Raw genomic sequence first — 19,463 nt, 5'->3', positions numbered from 1 at the left:
ACTCTTTTGAGAGCAGCATGGCTGGCCCCAATTCAGCAAGGTCCTTAAGCATGAGCATAAGAAAACACATGATGTCCCTTGCACAATGAAATCAGGGCCTTAATTTCTACTGAGAATAGCCCCTTTTCTTCAGGGACCCTTACAATCTGTCTTTGAACTGCAAGGGTCCCCCAAACTTATTTTCTTACCCTTCTTCAGGTTCTATTCTCTAGTGGCGAAGGTACATATGTGGCCTTCTCTAGAAACCATCACCTTATGTCAGTCAGTGGTGCAGGGAAAGGGTCACACAGGAGAGTGACATGTGATACAGAATACAACTTCTGCAGCTGTGGGCCATTTTACTACCAGGCACTTGTTCTTAATCTATGAAGGTGCAACAAAACTCTAATGTGGAGAGAGGACCTGAGGGTATTGCCCTTGGATGTGTTCTGATGCAAGCAGCTTTTAATGTTGCCACGGCTAGGAAAATTAGTTTTTCAAATATCATAGCTAACGAGGCAAAACAAAATTCGAGAGAGATTAATCACTAAATATTTGGCGTCCTTTCCTATAAGAGACTGTAGAATAGCATGCTCACTAGGGATGAGTGAACTCACTTTGCGTAATTCAATTATATCCAAGAATTATAGGTCTGAAAGTTACTGGAGCCTGGAAAAGGTAAATTCCACTTTCCATGAAACACTGAAAAGAATGAAGAGTGTCACAAAACCACCAGACACAGAGTTAGTGTCCTGAAGCCTTAAAAACACTACTTTTCCTGCATGAAGGGAAGACTGAGTTTATTTTCTTTCCCTAGGGCCTTCATGGTTTTTCCAATGGCATTTAGCCTGTAAAGCAGAAAACTCCTTGCAAGTCAGGTGCAGTTTTATAGCTCTCAGCCTGTATCTACTTGTGTCAACCTGCCTTTTGGTGAGGTAGAAATGGGGGCAAAGGAAAATGTTCAACCCTGAATACACAGGGGTATTCTCCTTATCTAGAAAATGTGTTCTGGTTAAGTCAAATCAGTCTTGGGGTGAAACAGAGACACGAATTTAAGTTACAGAACAAAAATACATTTACAAACTTGCATTTTGCAAATCCTAAAAATACAAGAGTTTGAAGGTAAAGACAAATGTCAACCCCATGAGTTTGGGTCCTCCCTGAGGCTCATAGACATAAAAGATTGGATATTAAAACATTAATTATGGCAGTCAGCCAAATAGCAGTAGTATTATGGTAGTACCTTAAGGCTGCAACCTGGATTGTGCTAACCATGCTAAAGACAGAACTGGCCTGGGCTATACATTAAATTGATAGAATTTTTGCTATACTGGTATAGGTAAAGCAGGACAGTCCACCCCTAGCATGAATGCAGTTATATCAGTACAGTGGTGCTTGACACTGGTATTAGCTCTTGCTGGGTGGAAACAGGAATAACCTCTAGTGGTGTAAGGCACCTTTATACCAGTATAACTGCACCCACACTAGGGATTGTGCCACTTTACCTATTTTGATAGAGAAAAAAAAATCATACACCTAATCAAAATCGTTAAGGAGCACCACAGTTGTGCGTAGACCAGGCCTAAGACAGAGTCCCTGCTCCAAGGAACTTACAGTCTATTCAAATAAGATAGACCAACCCAAATAGCTAAACTTCATGTATGCAACTTGTTACTTTCCCCAGACCTATCACTTACTACTTCCAATCTGTCCATGTCCTAACACTCCCACCCTACACCTGCCCCACCCCATTATAAAGACAGAGCTTCAGGCTCAGGCTTGTGAAGGGGGAGAAAGAAAGTTTCCAGAAATAAATTTTTTCACGTTAGAGAGATTGTAAGGATACCTTTCACAGCTCAGTGTTAGTGTCTGCTGTTTTTCCTGTATTGCATGCTCCTAAAATATAAAAAGAAGTAATTTAAATAGAGACATCAGACAACATTTAATATATTGTATTTGCAGATGAAGAAACAAGACACTATGTAGATCAAGATTTTTGATAGAGCAGTTTTGGGGCATTTAGAAGGATATTTTCTGAAAATAAGATTTTAATCCCACACCATTTTGTTTAACTCATTCTCAGACCTGGGAATGCCACTAAATTGTTCTTTTCTATCTAAAGTTGCTTTTGTCGCTAGCATTTCTTTTGGAGCACAAGCCAACATGGCTGTTTGTACACAAGTCCTGATATTAAAGCCCACTTTTGGAATACAGCTTGTTAATAATTTAGTTCTCCCATTGCTCACTCAACAGCAGAAAACAGAGAAGATCTTACATAAATCAGCAGTTTAAAAAGAGCTCACAGCAATAGAACAGTGTTAGTAAATTTGGAATCCATATGTCATTACCTACCTGATCTTATTTAAATGGATCCAAAATTTGACTTAACCTTGTTATTTTTTTGCAGTATCCCACAGTAAAGAAATGCATACAGCAGCAACATTTAATACTTCCAGTATGTTTTGCTTATTCTTGAAAAGTGCATGATGAATTTGGAATAAAGGAGAAAAGAAACACTGACATACTGGGCTGCCTACCACCCTCTTCTGCCTTCTCCACAACAGATAGATTTTCCTTTAAAAACAGTTCCCCACTGTTGCTATCATTGCTTCAGCTCCACAGTGGCAGTGCTAGTAAAGATACCGTGCCACCTGTCACCAGGGCTCTAAGTATGATGTGCTGTAGGCCTATTCTGAGCAGAATTAGAGGAGATGATGCTTCAAGCACCAATGGTTGCTGGAGCCTTCTGGCACTCCCACCAACGGAGATAAACTGGTGGTAGCAACAGCAAGACATTTTAACCAAAAATCCTAGTGTAGCCACATGTTCAGGAATCAACTCAAACCAGATGATCCAATTGTCCCTTTTGGGTTTAAACTCTATGACTCTAATGGTATGTCTGCACAGTAAACCTGGATCTGTGGACCCCAGGCTTGCAGATTTGGTGTTTCCAAGTCTGCATTGAGCGTCCACACTGCATTGTAAACCTGGTTTACAATTGCTGGACCTGGGCCTCATAGCCGGGCTAACACATCCATATGGCACTATGCAGACTTTCTGACTTGGGTTTGCGTCCATAGTGCAAAATGATAGGGCTTGGACTCAAGTCACAGCAGGATTGGGCTCTGATCCACCTCCCTCACAGGGTCCTATGATCCGGGTCATGAGTGCTTGCTGACCTGAGTCAGATTGATATGTGTGTGGACAGAAGGGGGCTTGGACTCAGTGTAGACATATCCAAGTTCCCTGACTCCTTTATGACTGCCCTCTAGTGGAAAGAGAATCTGCATAGTGAAGTTAAAATCTGTAAGCTTCTAAAGGATACCAAGCTCATGTTGGCTATTATTCATGGTTCTATAAGCCAAACCTGATTGCTTTCTCAACAGAATTACAAAATGAATGAACAATGAGATCACAGACACAACGTATTTAGATTTTAGTAATGCACTTGATCAAGTGTTTTACAAAGATCTTACTTGGCTGATCAAATCAAAATGGCCAGGGATATGAGCGCTGTCATATGGATTCAAACAAAAGATAATGCCAAAGGGAAGTGTTATGGCAAAATGATAATGAAATGAATTGTTTTGAATTACAGTATAGGAGTTTGATATGAAACTCTCCTTACAAAAGGTTATACCTAAGAACCCGTCACAAACGTATTTTGCAGTATCTGACATCAGCACAGTCATCAAGGGGTACTTGGAACAATTTGACCCTTATGTGGACAGGGACTCTAAAACAATTCAGCTGCAGTGGACAATGGTTATAGTTCAACCTAGATGAGGAGTGCCTTTGTCTTGCAGAGCAGATGGACAACAAGGCTAGCACACAGGCTCACTGGAACAAACCTGTGCCTTGCATGGAGAAAAGTGGAGCCATGTGATAAGGGCAGGTATGTCTTTAAGATGGGGATTTCCCAGTTGAGAGTACCGGGCAGGGAGGGTTCAAGCAAATCTGGTGTCCTTTACAGTCACTCAATTGGGCCTCCAAGCCTCAAGAATCAATATGCAAATCTTCCCTCCAAACCGCTCTTCTCCGTCATGTGGGGAACGGAGGGCCAAGGGAGCTGATCCCATGAAGTGAGAATGGGAACAGGGAGTTTATCCAGAGCTGCTGTGTGTGGATGGAGTTGGGGAAATAGTGCATGGGGGTTTCCAAGGACATGATAAAAAAGTGAAGAGATATCCTTGTGCCTCAGGGGCCTCTAGTTGCCATTTTAGTTCTCTCAGAGAAGCTTGTACTTCACATCACGTTACACTACAGCAATACACATCACACCCATATTTCATAGCTCCAAGGATGGTTTAGGACCCTCCAACAGAGACGGCAGGTGTAGCAGCACTGTCTATACTGGTTCTGGGTGTATGCAGGACCCAAAGTGGGCAGGAGGAGAAACACCCAGAATCTGGGAGGTGTTGGATACAGCTGGGATTTTAGATGGTCTTTTTGCAAGTGAAATTCCATGTACACAGATTTGCTGCCAATGTTTGAGATCCAGGACTTGTGTGAAAGCACTGGGTTGGAGAAAATACCACAAGTCTCCATGTTGCTAATTTCTCTAACAAGAAACACATACACTTCAAATTCTTAAGGTCTTCAACTGCTTGAAGGGGCAATGGAAATTTATCAAAATGGGCGGTGGTCTCCAAGGGGGTGCCATAAAGTTTGGCTGTCCATTCAGTCTTATTTAACATCTGCACTGATGATCTGGAAAAGGGGCTTAACTGTACCTTAATGAAATTCTCAGACTGTTCAGTGCCCAACTAGGAAGAAGCTGCAAATACCAGTGAGAATAGAAATACAAATTGGCAGCTAAAGAGTTTAGAAGCATGGGCAGAAAGAGAGATTGAGCCTGGAAAGATGAAGGCTATTGCTTCAGGGGAAGAGATACTCCAAACCAGAAATGCTCCATGCAGGAGAGAAACCTGGAAAGCAAAGGTACTGAGGGAGATTTCAGGTTGGGAGTGGACAGTAAGTCAGACATTGGTTTGCAATCTGATATAACAGCCAAAAGCCAATGCAGCTTTGCTTTGCATATTAATATGCATTACAACACTGAAGGGAAGGCAATATATACCTCTATAAAACAGCGTCAAACCTCAAAGTTAAACAACTGAGTGAGGTCATTCAAAGGAAAGCCAAAATAGTGATTAGAAGGCAGGAAAATGTAATTGTGTTACAAAGAAAGACCAAAAGAGCAAAATATAACTTGGCTACATGACTGCTAAGAAGGGACATGGTAATATTTACCAATTTTGGAAGAATCTAAACCATCAGGAATGGAGTGAAATTCAGGGTAGTACAGAAAGATATACTAAAAAGTAACAGGATGGGGGAAACAAGATTTAGGCTGAACATAATGAAGAACTTTTAGACAGTGAGATATTAGATTATGGAATAGTTTCTCAAGGCAAATGGTGGAAGCCCCATTAATGAGACATTTAAAACAAGACTGGACAACACACTGGATGAAGCTGTATGGAACACTCCTGCACTAGCCCAGGGGCGATGACCTAATGATCTAGAAGTGTAATTTCCATACAAATTCTATGCTATCTTTGCATACCCGTTCAACTGAGGATGAAGGGAGTACTTGAGAGTTGAGTTGTCCAGGTGGCTTATTACTCCAATAAATGACTTTAAGGAGACATTTCCCAGGTTAACAAGTATAGTATATAATCTCCAGCTACATATGAAATAGTTGCTAAGATGATGGTTCAGCCAATAAAATATAACCTAAGATAAGTGGCTCCACAGAGTGAACTTGGAAAATGGCTCGTGTGAAACAATTTTATATCTATAAAGGAGATTTGTGACAAGCGTGGTAAATCATTCAGGAAAAAATGTTCTACCTCTTGAGTTGACTCTGTAACCGACTGGATAGCAGAACATGGAGCCTGCTGCCCCATAGGCTGGGAAAGATCTGGTTGAAGCTGCAGAAGACCAGTAGGCTGAAGAGGCAGACAATGATCTATGGGCTCTGTTGCACTAGCTGCAGCAAGGTTGCCATGAAGTTGTGAAAGACTTTCTGGCCCAAGGCATGGAGGCAATATTTCAGGTTGCAACTGCAAAGGTGGTGGCATAACTATCGAAGGCTGCATTGGTATTACAGGCATCTGGGCTCCAAGTTCCAAACCATATTGAGGATGTCCCATGATCTGTTGTAATACAATAGAGACCTATTAAAAACCCTTTGTTTAGGGTGTTCATGACTCATTCAAGTCAAGGTGCAAAAGTTGTTTTTGCTAATTAAACAAACCTTTATAAACCTATGCGGAGAACATATCTGTATGTTTTTTGTTTATGGGACAGGAAAAGAAGAGAGCCATAAAGACTTGCTTTCAAAATAATCAGAGTTAAAATAAAATGAGAGGCTGCTACTTATGTAATTTCTGAAGGTACAACGAAGAGCATGCATGCCTGAGCATTCATATACTACATGGGTGATTACTTTCTTAACGATATTTGTAGGAATCATGCAAAACTAAGCTGGTTCCTGCTTAGAATTTCAAAACTCTGCTTATATCCCATTTCCTTGAACACTTGGCTCTATTTCCATAAGCCTAGAGTGTGTACCTGGAGAAAAAGATGACAATACTTAACGGAGTAAACAATATTCAAGTTGGCAGGGTCTGATGACATTCATCCGAGGGTACTTAAGGAACTAGCTGAAGCAACCTCAGAACTGTTAGCAATAATCTTTGAGAACAGCTGGAGGATGGGAGATGTCCTAGGAAGACTAGAGAAGGGCAAACATACTACCTGTTTTAAAAAGGGGAACAAAGAGGACCGGGGGAATTATAGACAGTCACTCTAACTTCAATACCTGGAAAGATACTGGAACAAATGATTAAACAATCAATTTATAAGCATGTGGAGAATAACTGGATTATAAGGACTAGCCAGCATATATTTGTCAAAAACAACTCATGCTAAAGAACCTAATTTCCTTCTTTGACAGGGTTACTGGCCCAGTGGATGGGGCGGGGAAGCTGTACATGTGATTTATCTTGATTTTAGTAAAGCTTTTGTCACAGTCCCAATGACATTCTCATAAGCAAACTAAGGAAATGTGGTCTAGATGAAATGACTAGAACGTGACTGCACAACTAGTTGTAAGGCCATACTCAGAGTAGTAATCAATGGTTTGCTAACAAACTGGGAGGGCGTATCTAGTGGGGTCCTGCAGGGGTCAGTTCTGGGTCTGATACTATTCAATATTTTCATTAATGCCTTGGATCACTTGATAATTGCCCCGTTCTGTTCATTCACTTCTGCTCCTCATTTTGGACAGGTGCTGGGCATGCAGCAAGAAGGGCTGAAACCATTGGGACCTGCTGTGTGGGCGGAACTGTTTGGTTTTTGATGCTGGTGTATAAATCCCCAGAGATTTAAGGGTCACCTTGGAATCTTTAATCTCATCTGTTTTATTGGAAAAATGGGAGGGGCCTTCAAATGGGAGGTCTCAAACGGTTTGTTGCACCTTTGGGGGAAGACTTGATGACTGCAGCCAAGAGGAATGCCACATAGTGATGGTGGAAGCCATAGCTCGAGCCGCAGAGTCCGCTGCATCCAATGCTGTTTTGGTGAGTGATTTGCCCTCCACCATAGCAGTGAACTCCTGCTTTGACCCATCAGGAAGCTTGTCTTTGAACTTCAGGATATTATCCACTAGGCTGAAACTGTAGTGACCCAGCAGAGCCTGCTGGTTCACAACCCCAAGGTGTAACCAACTGTGGAATGAGGCTTCCTGCCAAACAGGTGTAGCTTTTTTGCTTCTTTTCCTTTTGGGGTAGAAGCCTGGTGTCCTCATCTCTCTCTTTTGTCAGCAGCAGATGGTTATAGAAGTGCTCAAATCCCTGTGATGGCACATAGTATCTTTGGTCCTCCCTTTTAGCAGTGGGAGGCAGGAAAGACGGGGTTTGCCATAAAACCTTGATAGGTTCCAGGATAGCCTCATTAATAAGGAGAGCTACCCTAGAGGGTACTGCAGAGGCTAAAATGTCCATCAGCCCGTGTGACTTTCCTGTACCTCTTCTGGTTGGATATCCAGAGCTGCAGCCCCCTCTTCAACAAGTCTTGATGAGCTCTGAAATCATCGGGGGTGGGGAGAGGTAGACTCAGTAACAACTGCTTCCTTAGGCAGTGAAGAAGAGGCTAAAGGTTGTTGAGGAGGCCCGCCTCTAATTCCTCCACAGGAGAGTCCTGATCATGTAGTTCCCCCCGCACGATACCAGTCCTGGGGGAGGAAGACAGTGACCTTGCTGCAGATGCTCCCAGTGCCTAGCCAATATAGAAGGGTGGGAAGAGAGGTTCTAGAACGTGAAGGGAAGCTCCAAGGAGTCCAAAAGGGCCATTGATATGGAAACGGAACCCAGATATGTGCCGGCCATTGGTCTTTAGGGTGCTGAGGCTGTGGCTGGTACCACGGTGGACAGGCATCTCGCCTCAAAGTCTGATGGGGTGTCTGCTTCCTCAGACCATGGTGGAGCTGACCCGCTCGGGACCAGGAAGACCAGCTCAGAGTCTGGAGATGGGGGAACTGGCAAGATCATCGCTGGTTTCCTTCTAGATGGAACTCTATAGAGAGAGTAGCTGAAGAACTATAGAAGTCACCTGTGCTCTGGGGCTGGAGCTGTGACCAGGCACTTCCAATCCCCATACTAGGTGAGATTCCGAACTAGCAGGGGAAGCTGGCACCGACAGGTTAAGCATCTCTCTGGATGTCTTGAAAGCCTTGAGTGTAGATGGAACCAGAAAGGGCTCCTGCCTGCAGAACCGAAAGGTGCACCAGTCCTTCAGGGATCAATCTCAACGGACCCTTCCTGGGAGCTCCACAGGTTGACTGTGCAGTGTTTGAAGTATAACTTCCTTTTGGTTCGTTTTAAATCTGCTGTTTAAATTTCATCAGGTGACCCTTAGTTCTTGGACAGGGTAAACAACACTTCTTATTCACTTTTTCCACACCATTCATGAATTTATTGATCTCTATCATTCCCCCCTTAGTTATCTCTTTTCTAATCTGAACAGTTCCAATCTGTTTAATCTCTCCACGTATGGAAGCTGTTCCATACCCCCTAATCATTTTAATTACCCATCCCTTTACCTTTCCCAATTCTAACTTTTTTTTTTTTCCCAAGATGGGTTGGCCAGAACTTCACGCAACATTCAAATTGTGGGCATATCATGATTTATATAGTGGCATTATGATTTTTTTTGTTTTATTACCTATCCCTTAGCTAATGATTCCTAGCATTTTGTTTGCTTTTTTGACTGCTGTTGCACACTGAACCTTTTTTTTTTTTCAGAGAAATATCCATGACTCTTTTTTGATGGTAACAGTTAATCTAATTTAATTTGAAGATAGAAATGAAGGCACGGTATCCTTATCTCATGGAACATGGTTACAGAGGAGTCTATCATTGAGGTTATCTGGATAACAGTTTGGTGTGCGTTGCTGGAAGGGAGTAGAATGTTGCTTTAATGCAGAGGTAGTCACTTAAAAACATACAGTAAATTATAGCAGAATAATTTTCAAATCATATGTTTGACCCAGGAGATAGCGAGCAAACAAATATTAGCCATCAACATTAGTGAGACAGTGACCATATTGGACGCTTAGTTATTCATAGAAATACCTCTCCCTTAAAAATACTTTAAAGACAGAACAATATGTTTCTGAATATTCTCTGGCCTAGTTTTAGTCTTCCATTTCATTTCAGTTAGCTATTTGTCCTAAGGAACAATTTCAGGACTCTACCACAGATGTGTCAGATAAATGATGCCTTTGTGTCACAAGCGGGAATATCAATTCATGGTGTTTGCCATGCATACTATGCATAAAGGGCCAGATTCAATGCTCTTTAAAGCCAATGGAAATATTACCATTTATTAGTTCAACAGAAATTGTATCAGGCCCAAAAAGAGCTAGAATTCTTCACAAACAATATTTTGGTACCAAATATATGGCTGAAGACAGAAATTTAGATACGATGTAGTAAATTGGAGATACCATGGTACAGTAGATTGAAATGGGATGTTATGAATTTCAATCCACATGCAAACAGATGTAATAGAACACTTTCTTGTCCAACCTTCATTTTTGAAGTAAGCCATTCTTAACAGATTTGACCCTTCCTACTATCTCCTTGGGTCTTGCCGTATTATACTTTATGTTGTCATATTATAAAGGTGACAACAGTAACATTTGCAGACTCATTAGTAACTCATGAACCACTTATCTTGCAAATGGTGCTAATATTAGAAGCCATATTTTATGCTTCATTGGTTTTAACAAAAAGGACCTGCAACTGGTATTTATTTCTTTTTTGTAGATATCCTCCAACCAGCCTTCCAGAAGTATTCTCCAGGAATCATTTCCCTTCAATTTAAAAACACACTATTTATAAACAGTTCTACATCAATAGAACTGACATAGTACATCCATATTCCGACATGCGTACATATCGACAGTTCAAACAGGATCATGCACCTACTGTACTATAGATATTAAAATCAGTGGTACAGTATCCCTTTATATCTGACTGTTATGGACTGCTTTTCTCCCTTGTAACTGAAATCAGGATGATCATCCTTTTGGTGTGGCCATTTTCCCTTCTAGCTGGGACAAGGAGAGAAGGAACAGGGTGCTCAAGAAGTGATCCTAATCCTTCCTTCTACAAATCCATTAGACAATTATAGAAGTACACTACATTGGGTCAAGACTTTGAGCAACAAATTCAATTGCTTAATCCTAGTCCAATCAATATCTACCTCATACTTAGGGCCCTACCAAATTAATGGCCATGAAAAACACATCATGGACTGTGAAATCTATACCTTATACTATTCTGATTTCACCAGGGGGGACGGGACCAGCGCTTCTCAAATTGGGGATCCTGACCCAAAAGGGAGTTGCAGGGGGGTCACAAGGTTATTTTAGGGCGGTTGTGGTATTTCCACCCTTACTTCTTGGCTGACTTAAGAGCTGGGCTGCTAGAGAGGGGCAGCTGTTAGCCGGGTGCCCAGCTCTGAAGGCAGCGCCCCACCAGTAGCAGCAGCACAGAAGTAAGGGCGGCAATACCATAGCATCCCGCCCTTACTTTTGCGCTGTTGCCTTCGGAGCTGGGCGGCCAGAGAATGGCAGCTGCTGATTGAGGGCTCAGCTCTGCAGGCAGCAGCACAGAAGTTAGAGTGGCAATACCAGGCCATCCTTACTTCCGCACCGCTGCTGGCAGCAGCACTGCCTTCGGAGCTGGGCTCTTGGCCAGCAGCCACCGCTCTCCAGCTGCCCAGCTCTGAAGGCAGCACCGCTGCCAGCAGCAGCACAGAAGTAAGGGTAGCAATACTGCAACCCCCGCTACAATAACCTTGCAACCTCCCCCCCACAACTCCTTTTTGGGTCAGGACCCCATCAATTACAACACTGTGAAATTTCAGATTTAAATAGATGAAATAATGAAATCTATGATTTTTAAACTCCTATGACCGTCAAATTGACCAAAATGGGCCGTGAATTTGCCCTACTAATACTGCATTACTGGGCCGACATCAATATGCACGAGTAAAACAACTGAAGTGCAAGGAACAAAAACCCCACCTGCATGTTTATAATGGAACAAGGTACAAGATCTACTACCGATAGTACTGATACAGTCCAACATCAAAAGGATTACCTGGTTACCAACTCCAGATGCAGACATAGTCTGTTCTGAAGGATGAATTATGCTTGGTTGCAGTGACTGAGGAAGTGGAGGCAGCTGCTGCTGCGAAACTGCTTGCATGCTCTGAGTGTGATGGGGTGAGGGAGCATCACTCTGAATTATCTGCTGGAAGGTAGGCTGGTACATCTGTTGCTGGGAGAGATGGGATATTGCGTGATGTGTTGGCAAAGCCGACACTCCTGGTGGAGCCACAGCAAGTAATGGTATCGTAGCAGCCGACATATTTGGCACTATTGTTTGGCAGGGTAAGACCAAAGAAGCCATGGTAGTGTGAGGAAGGTTGACTGCCTGCATGGATAGGGCAGGGGGATTGGATGCCAGAGGCAGAGCAGGGTTCATGGGAAGGCTTGGTATAATCACAGCTGGAGTGAAATACTGGGAAGAAGCAGGTATGGGGGGCGCATTTGCAGCAGGTAAATCAGAGAGGCTTGGAGGAAGATTATCAAGTCCTGCCAGAGGAGTAACTGCAGGAATGACAGGAATCTGAGGAATCTGAAAAAAATATAATATCACATAAATTGCAAATGTTTTCATTGATGGTACAAATTAGTTTCATCTGCCATCTATTAACTTATTGGTGCCATGCTAATTATGTCTATTTATTAGTCACTTCCTTCCATTTCCAGGGTTTTATAAATAGCAACACTTGGATCAATCGATTTATTGAATACAAAAGAAGAATTTTAAAGTTTCTGGCCATTTTTAAGGCCAAAGAATTCACAACGGTTTCCAAAACTATTTAGCAGCCATATAGCAACCTAATAATAAAAAATAATCATGACTTTGATTTTGAAACAAATTAAAAATCATACGAGATAGAGGCTTCAAAAAGTAACCACTGTGCATGCAAAATGAGTTGAGACAATTTTAATAATTCATACCGCAAACATGCAGGATAGAAAAATTTGTCAGAACAGTTTTTAGACACACAAACTCCCAGTGACATGATAGACCATAACTACCCTGCTTTGCCAGTCTGCAGTTTAACATTTCCCTCAAATGCCGAAAACAGAACATGCCTCGAGGCTTTCTGACGTGCCAATAGGGATCTTATATACTAAGGCTCTGCTCCTGCAAATATGGAAATATGTGAGCAGTCCCCCTGTTCACAGGCATATGTACAACTCTATGCACAAGTATTTGCAGGCTCAGGGCCTACATTTTAAATTCCTGTAATCTCACAGTTTCCTTTTTAATACACGCACAAAGGAATTGCAGGGTAAGTTCTCATGAAGTCAATGGCAGTGCTGACTGAAAAAGTGGATCACAATACACGCTTTTACTAAAGAACACTTTATCTTGCATAAAAATCCAGAAGAAAAAGTGTAAAAACTGGATACTTCAGTAATTTTATCAATAGCCATGCTAAAATAATGTATCAGGTTAACAAGTAGCAGCAATATATTGCGCTTAAGTCACTAGACATTTTTTACAGTAAATGCACTTTTAATCTTCAGAGGAAATTTAGGCAGATACTTGGCTTTTGGAAGTGAAAGGATTTTATTTGGAGGTTGGACAATTTTTTAGAAGCAGATGTTGAGAATTTTCTTCACTGACTCCCACTATCTGCTTTGGTACAGACTTCAGAAGAGGAATACATCACAGAAGCAGCTTGCTCTTTTCCCCTTCGTTTAAGCTGCTTCACATCTTAAAAACCCTCACCAGCCAATCTACCAAATGGTGCTAATAAGAGCTTTACTACTACAGGCCAAATAAAAGTTTCCATCTCTGCTACTGCTAATGGAAAGGGCCCAGAGATCTGGAAAGGGAGATGGAGGGGGGAAGGCATTGGGATGGAAGGTAAAGATAAGAGCTCAAGAACATTAAAGTGGGCAATTGCTCATGCTCTTAAGCCTGGGATGGGGAAGAGGGTCCACCATGAAGGGGGAAAAAAATGCAGAATTACAGTTATTGCAATTCAGTGACTAGCATTAACAGGATTAACTAGGGAAAACCGAGGATTATTCAAACAGGATTTTTTTTTAGCTCACTAAAAATTAATGAAAACAATCTAGAGAGCATTTAATAGTTACATTCTTATGAATTAAAATACACTGGTGTGGATTCCCAGTAGCCAGGTGAAAACTTCAGGGCACATGACATGGTGTGGACTGCACCCTCAGCAAGTTTGCAGATGACACTAAACTGGGAGGAGTGGTAGATATGCTGGAGGGTAGGGATAGGATACAGAAGGACCTAGACATATTAGAGGATTTGGCCAAAAGAAATCTGATGAGGTTCAACAAGGACAAGTGCAGAGTCCTGCACTTAGGACGGAAGAATCCCATGCACTGCTACAGACTAGGGACCAAATGGCTAGGCAGCAGTTCTGCAGTATAGGACCTATAGAAGATATGAGTCAACAGTGTGCCCTTGTTGCCAAGGAGGCTAACAGCATTTTGGGCTGTATAAGTAGGGGCATTGTCAGCAGATCGAGGGATATGATCATTCCCCTCTATTCGACATTGGTGAGGCCTCATCTGGAGTACTATGTCCAGTTTTGGGCCCCACACTACAAGAAGGATGTGGAGAAATTGGAAAGAGTCCAGAGGAGGGCAACAAAACCGATTAGGGGGCTGGAGCACATGATTTATGAGGAGCGGCTGAGGGAACTGGGATTGTTCAGACTGCAGAAGAAAAGAATGAGGGGGGATTTGATAGCTGCTTACAACTACCTGAAAGGGAGTTCCAAAGGGGATGGATCTAGACTGTTCTCAGTGGTAGCAGATGACAGAACAAGAAGTAATGGTCTCAAGTTGCAGTGGGGGAGGTTTAGGTTGGATATTAGGAAAAACTTTTTCACTAGGAGGGTGGTGAAGCACTGGAATGCGTTACCTAGGGAGGTGGTGGAATCTCCTTCCTTGGAGGTTTTTAAGTTCAGGCTTGACAAAGCCCTGGCTGGGATGATTTAGTTAGGGATTGGTCCTGCTTTGAGCAGGGGGTTGGACTAGATGACCTCCTGAGGTCCCTTCCAACCCTGATATTCTACGATTCTGACAGCGATCACTGGCTAGAAAATGTTACTTGAATGGATGTGCCTTTAAAATGATTTAAAACACCACTGAATTCTCACAACACTTTACCTGGGAGGGTGGGACATGAGGAAGTTGCTGCACAGTGGAAATCTGTAGTGGTGTTAGCTGTGTACTGGTAGCTGCCACCTGAGAAGTCTGGGTTTGATATTGGGGCAGCAGATGGGCAGCGGGCTGCAATGGACAAACTGGCTGGCTGGCTAGAACCTGCTGCAGAGGAGCTTGCTGTGGTATGGATTGCTGATAGAGAATAAAAAAATTGCATATTAAGAAAGAATCAGTTCACTGGACACCAGTCTTGTTTTCTTCCCAATTAAAGCTGCACGCTCAAAACAGAACTGTCACTCATATTGAGCAGCACTGGTAAAAAAGACTGACACTTCCAGTTCAAACATTGTACAAGAGCCTAGACTGAAGTCTTATTTAAATAAAACCTACATCACCACAAAAGGCAGATTCGAGCTGTTTGGAGAGGATATTTTTAATGAATCATGCAGGCTCTTTAAAGCGTGGCAAAGGACAAAAGAACCTCTATTTTCTAGCCAGCCCTGCAAAATCTTCCAACTATGGACCCCAAATATTGCTATATGTAGAGCAAACCAAGGCAATATTGTCATTCAAAAATTCACTCTATAAAAGAGCCTAGACATTCAAATGTACTGCAAATTTATAATGCGTCTCTCTGGCCAATCAAGGAATATACCATTCTTATTGCAATAAAGCTACAAAAGCTAGATTCTAAGAGTATTTCCCTCTATCCTGGCAGATCTGAATGTAAGCAAAGGCTAGGGAACTGACAGCATAAGAAACTCATGTCTTATGCCAGTGGTTCTCAAACTTTTGTACTGGTGACCCCTTTCACACAGCAAGCCTCTGAGTGCAACCCCCCTTATAAATTAAAAACACTTTTAAATATATTTAATACCATTATAAATGCTGGAGGCAAAGAGGGGTTTGGGGTGGAGGCTGACAGCTCGTGACCCCTCCATATAATAACCTCGTGACCCCCTGAGGGGTCACAACTCCCAGTTTGAGAACCCCTATCTTACGCTGACCACCCCATAACCCTTTAATATCTGAAAGTGAACTACAAAACAAAGGCAACCCTCTTCCCCACGTTTATGCTTTTTGTGATGTATAAAGACATTTCTCAGAATTGAACAGTGATGTCAAAAGAGTATGTGACCAGAGCTGGCTCTCTCCCTGCTTCCAAATGAAGCGAATGGGATTCCAATTAATTATAAGTGAATATTCAGCATCCCTTCTCTGTTGGTCAGGAGGTTGGATAGCAAAAAGCTCACAAACTCAGGTAACATCACAATTTGCATTCTCCAGTAAACTTGCCAAGAGGGGAAAGTAAAGACCTGACTTCTTATATAAAAAGCAGCACTTTAAAAGACCCTTTGAGAATGTTTTAAATAATCATTGAAGGGCAAAACAAAGTTTTTTGTTCAATATTTTTGTTTTGCAATCCTGTTTTAAACATGCAGGGAAGCTTTGACCAAGTGACAACTCATCTTTGTGAATGATCTCAACTCTCGCCTGCAGGGACCACACTCTAGAGTTGAAAGTTTAGTTGTTGTGACAACAGTTTTAGAACTTTTCTTTGGATAGAGGAAATAGACAATTACACCATCTGCCATATGAAATGCCTCTTGCCCCCACCTTTTTTGGCTGTAAGTTTACACTACAGCATATACAAAAAGTGACAGTTTCTAAATTATAACCTAATTTTGTAAACATTCACAGTATAAGACAATAATTTAACAGCAAAATGTGACTAAATGTTGAGCCTCTTTCAGTTCAGCTGAACTCTGCCCAGTTCCTTTCATTAAGTTTTACACGATTACCATTTTGTTCAATTGGAGAGCAGCTGGTGAGCAAACAGACTGGCACAAATCTAACATTACTGCACCCCTCCCAGTAAGTAATTTTGGATCTCGCAAGAGATTCTATAGCGACAGCTCCGGGTTCACAGGCACAGGGGAGGCACTGCTACATTGGCCTGCCATACTACTGAAAATTTGATTAGAACAAGACAACTGTTCCATGGCTGACTTAATAAGCACGTTTTCACCTCTAACATCTGTCCTGCTTCAGGGGTCTCAGTGAATGCTGGATGTAATTTAAGAGGTAATATGCTTGATGTTAAAACCTTAAAGATAAAAATAAATGAATAGGGAAATGTAAGCATTGCTTTTCATCTTTGCTGCTTCTGAGGAATGACAGCTCTACACTGTTTGATCTTGTGTGTTTTCAGTGACAGAATGCTTCAACAAGAACCCTTATTTCCTTTTTTAAAATATATAAACACAAGAACGGGGATGAAATGGATTAAGGGATCAAGGGGCTTGCCCATCTAGAAACAATTAAGACTGAAGCAGCTTGGTGGCTTCCAAACACGGTGAACAGGTGTGTGTTTGGCTACTTGCATCTGGTAGCACAGGTTACTCAGCAAGTCTCAAAGTAACAAGTAGGGCTGTCAAGCGATTAAAAAAAATTAATCGCAATGAATCACACTGTTACACAATAACAGAATACCATTTATTTAAATATTTTTGGATGTTTTCTACATTTTCAAATATACTGATTAGGGCTGTTGATTAATCGCAGTAAACTCAGACAATTAACTAAAAAAAAAATGATTTGCAATTAATCGCACTGTTAAACAACAGAATACCAATTGAAAATTTTAAAATATTTTGAATGTTTTTCTATATTTTCAAATATATTGATTTCAATTACAACACAGAATACAAAGTGTACAGTGCTTGCTTTATATTATTTTTTATTACAAATATTTGCACTGTAAAAATGATAAACAAAAGGAGTAGTATTTTTCAATTTTTCATACAAATACTGAGTGCAATCTTTATCATGGAAGTGCAATTTACAAATGGTTTTTTTTTGTTACATAACTGCATTCAAAAACAAAACAAAGTAAAACTTTAGAGCCTACAAGTTCACTCAGTCCTACTTCTTGGTCAGCCAATCGCTAAGAGAAACAAGTTTGTTTACATTTACGGGAGATAATGCTGCAGGCTTCTTATTTACAATGTCACCTGTAAGTGAGAACAGGCGTTCGTATGGCACTGTTGTAGCTGGCGTTGCAAGCTATTTACGTGCCAGATGCACTAAAAGATTCATATGCCTCTTCATGCTTTGGCCATCTTCCAGAGGACATGCTTCCATGCTGATGGCGCTCATTAAAAAGATAATACAGTAATTAAATTTGTGACTGAATTCTTTGGGGGGGGAATTGTATGTCTCCTGCTCTGTTTTACATGCATTCTACCAGGTATTTCATGTTATAGCAGTCTTGGATGATGACCCAGCACATGTTCATTTTAAGAACACTTTCACTGCAAATTTGACAAAATGCAAAGAAGATACCAATATGAAATTTCTAAAGATAGCTGCAGCACTCGACCCAAGGCTTAAGAATCTGAAGTGCCTTCCAAAATCTGAGAGGGACGAGGTGTGGAGCATATTTTCAGAAGTCCTAAAAGAGCAACACTCTGATGCGGAAACTACAGAACCCAAACCACCAAAAGAGAAAGTCAACCTTCTGCTAGTGGCATCTGACTCAGATAATGAAAATGAATATGCGTCGGTCCGCACTGCTTTGGATTGTTATGGAGCAGAACCCGTCATCAGCATGGATGCATGTCCCCTGGAATGGTGGTTGACGCATAAAGAGACATATGAATCTTCAGTGCATCTGGCACGTAAATATCTTGCAACACTGGCTACAAAAGTGCCATGAGAATACTTGTTCTCACTTTCAGGTGACATTGTAAACAAGAAGCAGGTAGCATTACCTCCTGGAAATGTAAACAAACTTGTTTGAGTGACTGACTGAACAAGAAGTAGGACTGAGTGGACTTGCAGGCTCTAAAATGTTACATTGTTTTATTTTTGAATGCAGTTTTTTTTTGTACATAATTCTACATTTGTAAGTTCAACTTCCATGATAAAGAGATTGCACTACAGTACTTATATTAGTTTATTTGAAAAATACTATTTCTTTTGTTTTTTACAGTGCAAATATTTGTAATAAAAATCAATCTAAATTGAGCACTATACACTTTGTATTCTGTTGTATTTGAAATCAATATATTTGAAAATGTAGACATCAAAAATAATTAAATGGTATTCATTATTGTTTAATCGCACGATTAATTTTTTAAATCGCTTGACAGCCCTAATATTGATTTCATATATTCATGTATATTCACGTACCTGTAGCAGTTGCTTTGAAATGGACAAGATGAGTGATTTTCAATCTGGTCTAAATGACTTTGAGGCACATGTCCTATTGACTTTCAATGAGATTTGCTCTCTCAAGTGACTTAGGTGCTTTTGAAAATTCCACTCAAATAGCTTTTAGCATTCTAACCTAAACATGACAGGTATCTCATTTAGTGCGCAGCTTGCTGGCAATTTAGGTCCTGATTCAGCGAAGAACTTAAGCCCACGTAAAACATATGCTTATTTGCTTTATTGATTTGCAGGCTTAAAGAGCAAGTCTTGGGTCTACTGTCATACAGTTGGAATCATTATTCACATAACTTATCTAATTCATATTATGAACTGTATAGAAGGTTATTGAACAGAGGGAATCAGGACAAAGACACTTAACTTAAGTGTTCTTATAATTGGTAAATTGCAATTACATAATGCTAAACAGCCATTAAACTGAATCTTCCAGCTGCCTGGTGTGAAG

The 19,463-nt window shown here is 41.2% G+C and overlaps 1 protein-coding gene across 29 annotated transcripts in view; it reads right to left on the bottom strand.

The window, feature by feature from the left end:
• The window catches only part of WNK2 (WNK lysine deficient protein kinase 2), a 186,290-nt gene that overhangs the window by 57,475 nt on the left and 109,352 nt on the right, over positions 1–19,463 (bottom strand). For 14 of the 29 annotated variants that reach the window (XM_065551049.1, XM_065551051.1, XM_065551060.1 and 11 more), the window contains exons 11-14: positions 14,789–14,977; positions 11,658–12,197; positions 5,835–6,140; positions 1,826–1,875 (exon numbers count right to left, since the gene is read on the bottom strand). In XM_065551049.1, coding sequence (XP_065407121.1) covers positions 1,826–1,875; positions 5,835–6,140; positions 11,658–12,197; positions 14,789–14,977 — 1,085 coding nt within the window. The remainder of the gene's footprint in view (positions 1–1,825; positions 1,876–5,834; positions 6,141–11,657; positions 12,198–14,788; positions 14,978–19,463) is intronic. The other 15 variants (XM_065551052.1, XM_024100322.3, XM_065551065.1 and 12 more) reach the window with 9 other exon arrangements.

The sequence above is a fragment of the Chrysemys picta genome, chromosome 7 (assembly GCF_011386835.1).
Source record: "Chrysemys picta bellii isolate R12L10 chromosome 7, ASM1138683v2, whole genome shotgun sequence".
Lineage (NCBI taxonomy): Eukaryota > Metazoa > Chordata > Testudines > Emydidae > Chrysemys > Chrysemys picta.
The sequence above is the reverse complement of the archived record's forward strand: the minus strand, read 5'-3'. Positions and strand labels throughout refer to the sequence as shown.